The sequence below is a fragment of the Cornus florida genome, unplaced genomic scaffold, assembly GCF_030987335.1.
Source record: "Cornus florida cultivar Cherokee Brave unplaced genomic scaffold, ASM3098733v1 CherokeeBrave_3.0.0_Hap2_Chr06, whole genome shotgun sequence".
Lineage (NCBI taxonomy): Eukaryota > Viridiplantae > Streptophyta > Magnoliopsida > Cornales > Cornaceae > Cornus > Cornus florida.
The window spans coordinates 80,019,840-80,030,639 of NW_026775576.1; the positions used below are offsets into that span (position 1 = coordinate 80,019,840).

The window sequence follows — 10,800 nt, forward strand, 5'->3', positions numbered from 1 at the left end:
AGCGGGAAAAATTTTGAGGGAAAATATTCAATGCGGGAAACTAAATTTTCCTTTAGGTTTCTCTTTCTATCTATCAAAACTCTTTAAAAGTTTAAAAATTTTCTTTCCTTTCTTTTCTAATTGTTTTCACCTAACTAAACAAAGCCTTAGAGAATTACTTGATCTTATGAAATATGAGAATTGTACACATGAGCAACTGTGCAATGTACCAATTTCAAAAGAAGATATATAATGAGGTTATCCAACTTGACAAAAGTCAAGAACTCTCTTTATTAAGGTTAAGAGAAGATTTATAATGAGGTAATCCACTTGAGAAGTTGCACGTGCTCTCTTTATTAGGGTAGAATAATATTCTTTTGAGCCAAAAGCGACAAGCTCTCTTATTTTACCTTTCAACATTATTGTTATACAAAATATGACATAAGATTAAATTATTAATATATATATATAAACTAATTAACATTATGGGATCAAACTAAAACTAGAAATTGAATAATAAACATCCACTACTTTCTACGAATAAATATTCAGCGTCCGGTGCTCGGTGCACCGAATATTTACTCGCTATATACCTTCTTGTCTTAATCTCTTATTCACCAGTTGAATGATGATAAGCGGTAGGAATAACACACAGATCTCTTTTCCTGCTAACGGCTGCACCAAATACCTCAGTCATGTCTAAATCTTCTGGCTTCTCTCCCTCAGGAAGTTTCCAGTCAAAGTGATACAACAAATTTGCAAGTGGAAGCTCAACATTAGCTAAACCGAACGACATGCCAGGACATATTCTCCTCCCAGCACCAAATGGTAGATATTGAAAATGTGTCCCCTTGTAATCAATTGAACTATCAAAGAATCTCTCTGGAACAAAGCTCTCTGGATCACTCCAATTTTCGGGATCTTTATTAATTGCAAATACATTGACAAAGACTTGAGTTTTTGCAGGTATCTCATATCCATTGATTTCAGATCTCTCTCTGCTCTCTCTTGGAACTAATAAAGGGAGAGGAGGGTGTAATCTCAGAGCTTCTTTGATAACTAACTTTAAGTAACTCAATTCATGGAGGTCATCTTCATTAAGAATGTTTCCTTTTTTACATAAAATTTGTCTCACCTCAGCTTGTGCCTTTTTCATCACTCTTGGGTTTTTCAGCATTTCTGCAATTATCCAGCCTAGAGTATTAGATGATGTCTCGATCCCACCAATGAACATGTCCTGAAAGAGCATTGCATATTGAATTTTAGTGTGTAACAATAATATCCTAAATCACTGATATTGATAGAAGTAATTTGCATGTGGGACTCAGTTCGTTCATTGATATTGATAGAAGCAGAAAGTAAATGTACTAACCAAGATGACTGACTTGACGGTTGTCATAGTTAAGGGGATCTCAAGATTACCCTCCTTCTGAAGTCTTAGAAGAACATCTACCAGGTCTTCTTGATCAGCTTCACCGTCACCGGTCTGTGCTGCCACCTTCCTAGCTTTATGTTCATCAATGATATTGGTCAACGTCCTATCAATATTCCGATGAATCTTCTCAATTCTAGGCCTCAGTCCGGTTATTAAAGCCAGCATTTTAAATGACGGATAGAGATCAGCAATATTGAGACCTCCTCCTAACTCTATGGTTTCCTTGACAAGTGATATGAATTCTTTTTGCCCGTGGAATTTCTTACCAATGGCCGCCTTTGCAGTGATGCTGTATGTCATGGAGAAAAACTTTTCAGTTAGATTGACGAGGGATCCTGTATGGGTCAAAATAGATTTGATCAAATTGGAGGTCTCTTCTTCCCTGATGGGTCGGAATGATTGGACACGCTTGACACTTAAGAGCTCTAGTATGCAAAGTTTTCGAAGTTGTCTCCAGTGATCCCCATAAGGTGCAAAGGCAATGTCATTCTCGGATATGATACTTGTAGAAAGAATAAAAGGCCTGCTAGCAAAGACGATGTCATGTTTTTTCATCACTTGTTGGGCAAATTCTGCTGAAGAAATGACAACAATAGGAAGTTGTCCAAGTTGCAGGTGCATCAGAGGTCCATGTTTCATGGCCAAATCTCTTAGGCGGCGATGGGGTATAGATCCAACAAATTGGTGAATGTTTCCAATTAGAGGCAGCTTCCACGGCCCAGGAGGCAGTTTTGGAGCTGAACTGACCTTGGCTTTCAATACCATGAACAGAAACAGCAGGAATGTGAACAGAATTGGGAAGGAGAGGAATGGGAGCTCCATCATCATCCAGATTTATGCTTGCTGTGGAGCCTTGAAGTTCTGCAATAAGATATATAAACCTTATTTATACTTTATTGCCACCTTAAATATCATCTTCTATCTGCTTCACTTGCTTCTACAATATAAGACAGATAACCTATTTTAACATATACTACATGTAAGGCAGAATATGATTTATTAGCTTGACAAATCATATAGTTTGATGGTTAGATTCAATCAACTACACAAATAAATTATCATCAAGTCATCTAATTTGTTAACTAAAGCACAGAGCAGAAATCTTATAAAAATAGTACTAGGGTTCCTTAATTGATTTGAAATTAAATTATGTGATGGAATTTAATGTATCACAATTCTGTGCAATTGCAATTTTACTGTTTGAATTAAGGTTTCATTCGAATCCCAAAATTTAGGTTTGTTGTTTGGGTAAATTATTCATTTGGGATAAATTTGAACTAATTGAAATTTCTTTACTCATCCAAAATCAAAATCAAATCAAATTAAAAGATTTGCATTATTCTTATCTGTTTACACGTCATGTAGATAGATATATGGGTCATATACATAGGCATATGTAGTTCAGACATGTCCAAAAGCAAGTCCATTCAGAAAATTTATACTCCGTACAAAGAAGTAGATTATGGGCATATAAATCATACATGTAGTATATACACCTCCATTTTCTATGGCAATATATATATATATATATATATAGAGAGAGAGAGAGAGAGAGAGATTTACAATGCTGGAGCTGAAGTTACCAGGTGTGTTTTGTATAGAGAGTCAGAAAATAAATTTAACTTCCGTCATTTTGAAACTTATAATATTTTTCAATTTGATACGGTTTGTAATAAGAGGAAATTCAATTACTCCCAAAAATAGTATTATATTAATTCAATAGGGAAAAAAGGTAAAAATTCACTAATATTCCCTCATGTTTAAAATATGTTTACAAGAAAGAAATCTAGAATTATATACCAATCTCCGTTGTCAAGCTTTAAAAGCACTAAGAATGATGATAAATTAAGGGATCCCCACTCCACTTTTTAACGTTAACATTACAATCTAAAATGAAATGATAATTCTAACTATAATTTTACAAATAAATAATTATTACTTTTTAAATGACACAACTGCCATTTCAGATTTTCTCTCTTTATCTCTAATATTTAATTTTTTAGATCTCTTTTGACAAGAACAAAAAAAAAAAAAATTGAATAATTTTTTTTGTTTCCAAGACAAAAATATATATATATTTATGTTGCATAAATTGCCTCTTTTGACCGGACAAAAAATTTAAAAAGTAACCATTACAAATTATCTCTTTTGACATGAAAAATATATATTTTGAAGAAATCATCTCCCCCACCCCTCAAAACCCAAAAAGTTAGAAAGGAAGAGGATTAAACAAAAATTTATCCCTATTGAATAAATTATCTCTTTTAATAAGACAAAAAAATAAAATAAAATAAAATGTTATTTTTTTCCAATAAATTATTTCTTTTCACAGTTGCAATAAAAATTACCAAAAAAAAAAAAAGTTACCTCTTTTGACACAAAAATAACTTTGTTGAATAAATATCTGTTTGGATTCTTAAAAAAATAATAATAAATAAATAAAAAGTCACTATGGAATAAATTATCTCTTTTGACTGCCAAAAATAAAATTATTAGTATGAAATAAATTATTTTCTTTAAGAGGACCTCTGAAGAAAATAATATATATTTAAAAAAGTAAATAAAGTAAAAAAAAAAAAAAGTTAAAGTTGTATAAAGGGTAGTTATGATATTATAAATTAAGAGATGGTGCATTAATGAATTTAATGATTTTCTTGTCATTTCCTTTAAAAGAAAAAAAACAAATGGAATAAAATTAGAGAAAAATGAAGTGTCAATATGGCCTCCCTTAAAATATTATAAAACTATAAACAAAAATAATATTATACATACTTATACTTTCAAATTTCAATTACATAATACAAATCCGCCTCCCAAAATCAAAATTCTTGACTCTGCCCTAAGGTGGCTTATGTATATTTTAAGTCTTGATACTTAAAATAAGGTGACATTTTCTTGTATGATTAGTATACCAAGGTTTTAATGAAAAATTGAAAAAAAAAAAAAAAAAAACAAAATCAAATTATCTCCCTCCGAAACTAATTTCAAAGCTCACCATTTAGCAAATTCTAGAATATGGGTCAAGACCTACCATACAAAAACGGAATCACAACTTCATACTAGACCGAAAGCAAAAATGGGGACAAAACTCAACGTCAATTTTGTCAGTTGCGCTAGAGAGTTAGACAGGAAATAAAAAATAAAAATAAAAATAAAAATGTTAGAATATATTATAAGTGGAGCTTGTACATACAAACGTTTCACTTTATTTGTGACTGGGCTAGTTATAGATCAAATTCCAAAAATATAAGTCAAAAAGTTCATATATATATATACCGTTTGGATTGGTTTGATCAATTTGATTTGTGATCGGCCACCCTGTTTATTCGGGTGGAGATGCAAACGCCTCCGGATCGGAGGTTTGGTGTGGCACCGGATCAGTATTGGGTCTAACTCTGATACCAATGGTAACATGTGAATGCTTTGCGATTTGATCCAAAAACTTAAACTATTAGGTATGACTAACCCTCAACCCATATATACTCATTTACTTTCCTATTCGAATATGATGTAGAACACTTATAACTTCTAACCTCTAGCTAGGTTTGAACTCTCAACCGAGTTAGTGATAAATTTATTTAGCTAAGAGTATTAACCTTATAGTACATTACTCTTCTTTTTTTTATAATATATATATATATATATATACATGTGTGCGTACTTCAAAAGAAATGCATGCATGTATGGGGATAAAAGGAGAGAGAGAGAGGGACTCACAGTGTTGGGAGTATAGTTCTAATGAGTTGGAGCTCTAGTTACCATGCCTCTTCCGGTGTTGAGTGGAGAAACACTGAAAAAATGATACACATAACAAAAAGCGTGAACGGAGAGAGAACTTTGCCCTGTATTTATAGAGAGAGTTTAGATAGAGAGTATACAAATTGTGCTTTTATTCTTGGATGACAAAACATACAAATTTTCTTAAAATATAATTTTATTAGTAATCTAACTCCCTATTAGTCCAGTCCAATGAAATTCTTTCTATTTTATTTATTTTTTCGTTCCTATTCTCCTTAGTAATCTAACTCCCTATTAGTCCAGTCCAATGTATGTAACTCCTGAAAATTCAGATGGAAATGTCAAAAAAAGACAACCACCTGCTCACAGCCGTAATTACAGAACTCATATATGCATCAATTATATATATATATATCACGTACGTTGCATTGTCGAAGATGATGTCAATGGCCAAGAAAATTTGAAGAGTCATAAATGCCATAAAAATTTTGTATTGACTTGTAGAAAAATCAAAGTTGCCAAATTTTGCTTGAACCCGTCAACCTGCCGGTTGTTAATAATTTTCGTTTTCAAAATTTTTTAACCTAATTATGTATATAGTCAAACTTGAGAGGATAATTTAATAAATTTAGAAGGAGACGGTATATTAATTACATATTCTTTTAAAAAGTTTTACTCTTGAATGAGACAACTAATACGTAGGGGTAGACAAATAATACATGAATTCGTAAATTTATCGGATTCATGCGAATCGGATCAAATTGCTACACCCACAGATCGATGGCGGATTCAAAGAAATTGAATCCGTAGTTCACGGATCAGCTGACGGATTGTGATGTTAAAATCCAATCTGATCTGTGAATCTAATTCTCAAGATTTATATATATATATAATGTATTAGTTAATGATAATTAGTTAATAATGGATTAGTAAATTTAATTTGTTAATGATAATTTAATGGACTGGAAGAAAGTATTAGTTAATGATTATTTAAATATATGAAATTAATGTTGATAAATTGAAATTTTATCTATTATGATATGGTTAAAAACTAAATAGTATTGGACAATTTAGAAAAAAAAAAACTTTATCCGCGGATCTGATCTGATTCGTCATTCCACAAATCCAATTGTTATTTTACGAATTGGTGATGGATTAAGATTTTTCAATCCGTTTAGAGTGGATTAGATTAAATAAACAATTAACCAATAATTATAAAATTAGGCTAATTGAAACGTACTTCAACCGCCACCCTGAGTATCATCTTTTTCTCTCCAAGAGCAAACAAAAAAGTCAGTGATGGTAAGAGCTCGGCGCTTGCACTCATCAGGCCAGTGTTCGAACCTCTCAAGCCTTCTATGTTCTCGACTCATCCGGTGTGTGGCTATGGGGCCGTGCTACATTACCCCCAGTTTGACACCATGGAATGGGGTACCTAAGGGACCTTGTTTCAGAAGATCTGGGTCATCATAAAAAATAAATAAATAAATAAATAAAATAATAAATAAAAATAAAAAGGTCAGTATCTCTGGACGTACGCGCGCGCGCGCGCACACTCTAAAATGCTAACTCCACATATCAAGTGTCCCCTCGAATTATGGGTCCCACAAGATACAATCCGACTCAACTAATTTTCAGTGCTTCCGTCTGACAGTGGACTTGACTCAACTTTAAAAATGTTAGATGGATGAGATGGAAAAGTTGAGCAGTGTTTAATTTACTTTTGGAGCTTTTAAGATGCATTATTGCATTCATGATATATTATTAGATGTCTTGTATACATAGGGTTAAAACCTTGAGTAACCTTCGGTGGAGGCTTTGTCTGTTATTTTTAATGATGTTTAAAGTTTGCTTAGTGTCTGTAAAGGTTCTTCCTTAGCATGGGTGCCTAGGAATGGAAATTGTGTAGCTCATATTGTGAGCAAAATGGCCTTGGTGGCTGAATGTGGTGATCTTGATTGGGTTGTCTGGCCTGAGCGGCTATTAGATGCCTTTACTCTTGATTATGTTCCTTCTTCTGTTTTATGAATTGGTACTCTGGTTTGGTAAAAAAAAAAAAATCCCTTGAATTAGTCTCGGAAAGAAAAAATAATAATAATAAAACTTTTGACTTATTTTCCGAATCTTTAACCACAGTAATATTTTATTCATACTTCTTCAATTTTCAAAATGTTGAATGGTCTGTTCAACATTTTTGAGCTATGTACGAATTGACTAATAATATATGTATTGTTACAAATGTTTTCACAAAGAAAATTGTTATAATATATTTTTCATATATATATGTTTTTTCTTTTATTTAATAAAAAATGATAGAAGAGGCAATTTTTTTGAAAAAGTTGATCAATAAGAAGAGCTTATGGCTCTTGTACCATGGCTCCTTTTTGGGTTTGTGTGTGTTGTTTAACTGTTTTAGAGGCCTATTTAACTTAATCAAAGATCTAAGCTTTTGAGATCAAAACACCTTAAAACTTTGATGTAAAAACACCAATAAGTGAAGTCTTCCCTTTATTCAATAATCTATAAGATTCCACACAATTTCTGCTCTTATTTTACCTTTCAACATTGTTATATATATATATATATATATATATATATATATATATATTATAACATACGATTACATTCTTAATATATAACTAATTAACATTCCAGGCTCACACTGAAACTAAAAATTCCATCCAATACTTTCTACCTTCTTGTCTTAATATCTTATTCACCAGCTGAAGGATGATAAGCAATAGGAATCACACACAAATCTCTTTTCCTATTAACCGTTGCACCAAAAACCTCATCCATGTCAAGATCCTGTCCCTCGGGAAGTTTCCAGTCAAAGTGATACAATAAATTTGCAAGCGCAAGCTCAACATTAGCAATCCCGAACGATATGCCAGGACACATTCTCCTTCCAGCACCAAATGGTAGATATTGAAAATGAGTCCCCTTGTAATCAACTGAACTGTCAATGAACCTCTCTGGAAGAAAGCTCTCTGGATCACTCCAATTTTCAGGATCAATACTAATCATCCATACATTAACCAGTACTTGAGTTTTTACAGGTATCTCATATCCATCGATTTCACATCTCTCTCTACTCTCTCTTGGAACTAATAAAGGGATAGCAGGGTGTACTCTCAAAGTTTCTTTGATAACTAACTTTAAGTAACTCAATTCATGGATGTCTTCTTGATTAATAATATTTCCTTTTTTACATAAAACATGTCTAACCTCAGCTTGTGCTTTTTCCATAACTCTTGGGTTTTTCAGCAATTCTGACATTGTCCATACTAAAGTTGTAGATGATGTGTCAATCCCGGCAATGAACATGTCCTGGAAGAGCATTGAAATTGAGTTAAAAAATAATTTGTGGAAGTTAATTCATTGATATTGATAGAAGTAGAAAGTAAATGTACTAACCATGATAGTACACTTGATGTCTGTCATACTTAAGGGGATCCCAAGATTACCCTCCTTCTGAAGTCTTAGAAGAACATCTACCAGGTCTTCACGATCAGCTTCACCGTCACCGGTCTGTGTTGACACCTTCCTAGCTTTATGTTCATCAATGATGTTGGTCAACACCCTATCAAGTTTTTAATGCATCTTCTCGAGTCTAGGCTTCAGCCCACTTATCCAAGCAAGCATTTTAATTGAAGGAAAGAGATCAGCAACATTGAAACCTCCTGTTTTCTCTATGGTTTCCTTGATAAGTGCTATGAATTCTTCTTGCCCATGGACTGTCGAACCAATGGCCGCCTTTGCAATGATGCCGCATGTCAACGAGGAAAGCTTTTCACTGAGATTCATCAGAGATCCTGAATGCATCGAAATGGATTTGATGAAATTTGTTGTCTCTTCTTCCCTGATGGGTCGGAATGATTGGACACGTTTGGCACTTAAAAGCTCCAGTATGCAAATTTTCCGAATTTGTCTCCAGAAATCCCCATAAGGTTAAAAGGCAATGCCTTTCTCAGATAAGATATTTACAGCAAGATTAAAAGGCCTGCTAGCAAAGATTATGTCATGTGTTTTCATCACCTCTTTCGCAATCTCTACCGAAGAAATGACAGCGATAGAAACTTGTCCAAGTCGCAGGTACATCAGAGGTCCATGTTTCATGGCCAAATCTCTTAGGCAGCGATGGGGTAGAGATCCAACAAATTGGTGAATGTTTCCTATTATAGGTAGCTTCCATGGCCCAGGAGGCAGTTTTGGAGTTGAACTGGTCTTGGTTTTAGATACTATTTTCAATACCATGAACAGAAAGAGCAGGAATGTGAAAAGAATTGGGAAGGAGAGGGACGGGAACTCCATCATCAATTGTAGCGCCGCGCTCGAGAATTCACTTGTCTCAGCGATATGATTGCTTTTCATCCAGATTTCTGCTTGCTGTGGAGCCTTGAAGTTCTGCAACATCCTACAATTTTCAGTTTTCTTTTCTAGTTTGTATATATGCATGGTTCCTTTGTTTTATGAATAAAGATGCTTCAAGTTATTTCCATCATTTGACACAATTATATATCTAAAATGTTAACCATTGAATCAATTAAAGACATTTAGATACATGTTACAAATGAAGCATGTATGAACAGGTGAATCAGACCTTATGACAAGATTCTGCAATGTCTTTCAGACATTTTTGACACATCCACCTTCAAATATGACAGATAAACCTTATTTATATTTCATATCCTCCTTCAAATATAATCTTCTATCTGCATATATCCACTTGCTTCTACTATGTTTATTTTAGTTTAGTTACTAGTAAGTTGCTAACACAAACTAGGGCATATAGCTAATTACTAGTAAGTTCTATTTTAATTACTAGTAAATTGCTAACACAAATTAGGGATGTATATTCCTTTTCTAACCCTAACACTCACAGCCACAAATACAAAATCCTACTCTGCCTCCTCCCCTGTTTCTTCTCCTTATATGACAGTCAAAATCAACCCCTGAATCCTCGTGGATATTCCGGATGTTAGTATCTTTATGCATTTTTTACTTCTCAAAAGCTCAGCAAGAAATCGAATTCAAATGTTTATAACACAACTAATCTTCATGCAACTAAATAAAACACACAAAAAAGGTGAATCACATATGAAGACTTTTCAGACCACTTCATTGAAAGTTTTCTAATTAACATATAAATTATTTCTAAAATGACGAAATGTTATATGCAAATTAGGAAGAAAACGGGGAAGAGAGTGATTACTTAAGACCATGAATAGTTACAATAAACGCGGAAACGAAAAACTAAGAATTAACAGCAGAAGAAGGAAAATCAAACACCACATAGAATATAAAAAGATTTAGGGTTACCGTGAGGTTTGGTTTATTAACACCTAGATGAACGTTTGAAATTTAACCCAAACAGGCCTTAGATGGAAAAAGACAAAATTACCCTTCAATAAAATATTAAGTTTTGATCTAAAGTATTTAAATGGCAAAATTACCCTTTTAGCATTATTACCACATTTCTGTGTGTGTTCAAACCCAGAAATCTGCAACTCTCTCTCTACCCTTTCACTTCCGTGAGAAACCCCCCACCACCACCACTTCCACCATTTCACACATGGAACCAACTATTTTTAGACTAATAAATCAAGCACAACAACCACTTAACAGTCCCGCCACACCCGCCACCA

General features: G+C 33.3%; 3 protein-coding genes across 3 annotated transcripts; all 3 read right to left on the reverse strand.

Annotated features, from left to right (window-relative positions):
- Nucleotides 1-260: 260 nt before the first annotated feature.
- On the reverse strand, nt 261-5,263 carry LOC132314954 (cytochrome P450 71D11-like). Its single transcript, XM_059813720.1, has 3 exons — nt 5,132-5,263; nt 1,352-2,275; nt 261-1,216 (listed from the first exon to the last, which is right to left on the reverse strand). Exons 2-3 carry the CDS (start codon nt 2,240-2,242, stop codon nt 590-592), a joined length of 1,518 nt encoding a protein of 505 aa, XP_059669703.1. The 5' UTR covers nt 2,243-2,275; nt 5,132-5,263; the 3' UTR covers nt 261-589.
- Nucleotides 5,264-7,671: 2,408 nt separating this feature from the next.
- LOC132314955 (desmethyl-deoxy-podophyllotoxin synthase-like) lies at nt 7,672-9,553 on the reverse strand. Its single transcript, XM_059813721.1, has 2 exons — nt 8,570-9,553; nt 7,672-8,482 (listed from the first exon to the last, which is right to left on the reverse strand). The coding sequence occupies exons 1-2, from the start codon at nt 8,594-8,596 to the stop codon at nt 7,865-7,867; spliced, it is 645 nt and encodes a 214-aa protein (XP_059669704.1). The 5' UTR covers nt 8,597-9,553; the 3' UTR covers nt 7,672-7,864.
- LOC132314418 (cytochrome P450 71D9-like) lies at nt 8,747-9,568 on the reverse strand. The gene is made up of 2 exons (XM_059813286.1): nt 9,140-9,568; nt 8,747-9,055 (listed from the first exon to the last, which is right to left on the reverse strand). The coding sequence occupies exons 1-2, from the start codon at nt 9,566-9,568 to the stop codon at nt 8,747-8,749; spliced, it is 738 nt and encodes a 245-aa protein (XP_059669269.1).
- Between the last annotated feature and the right edge of the window lie 1,232 nt (nt 9,569-10,800).

Coding starts and splice junctions, on each gene's coding strand:
- LOC132314954 (XM_059813720.1), bottom strand. CDS start 2,242: ATGATGATGGAGCTCCCATTCCTCTCCTTCCCAATTCTGTTCACATTC. Junction 1,217..1,351: donor CCGTCAAGTCAGTCATCTTG/GTTAGTACATTT, acceptor ATGCTCTTTCAG/GACATGTTCATTGGTGGGAT.
- LOC132314955 (XM_059813721.1), bottom strand. CDS start 8,596: ATGACAGACATCAAGTGTACTATCATG. Junction 8,483..8,569: donor ACATCAAGTGTACTATCATG/GTTAGTACATTT, acceptor ATGCTCTTCCAG/GACATGTTCATTGCCGGGAT.
- LOC132314418 (XM_059813286.1), bottom strand. CDS start 9,568: ATGTTGCAGAACTTCAAGGCTCCACAGCAAGCAGAAATCTGGATGAAA. Junction 9,056..9,139: donor GCAGGCCTTTTAATCTTGCT/GTAAATATCTTA, acceptor TGCATACTGGAG/CTTTTAAGTGCCAAACGTGT.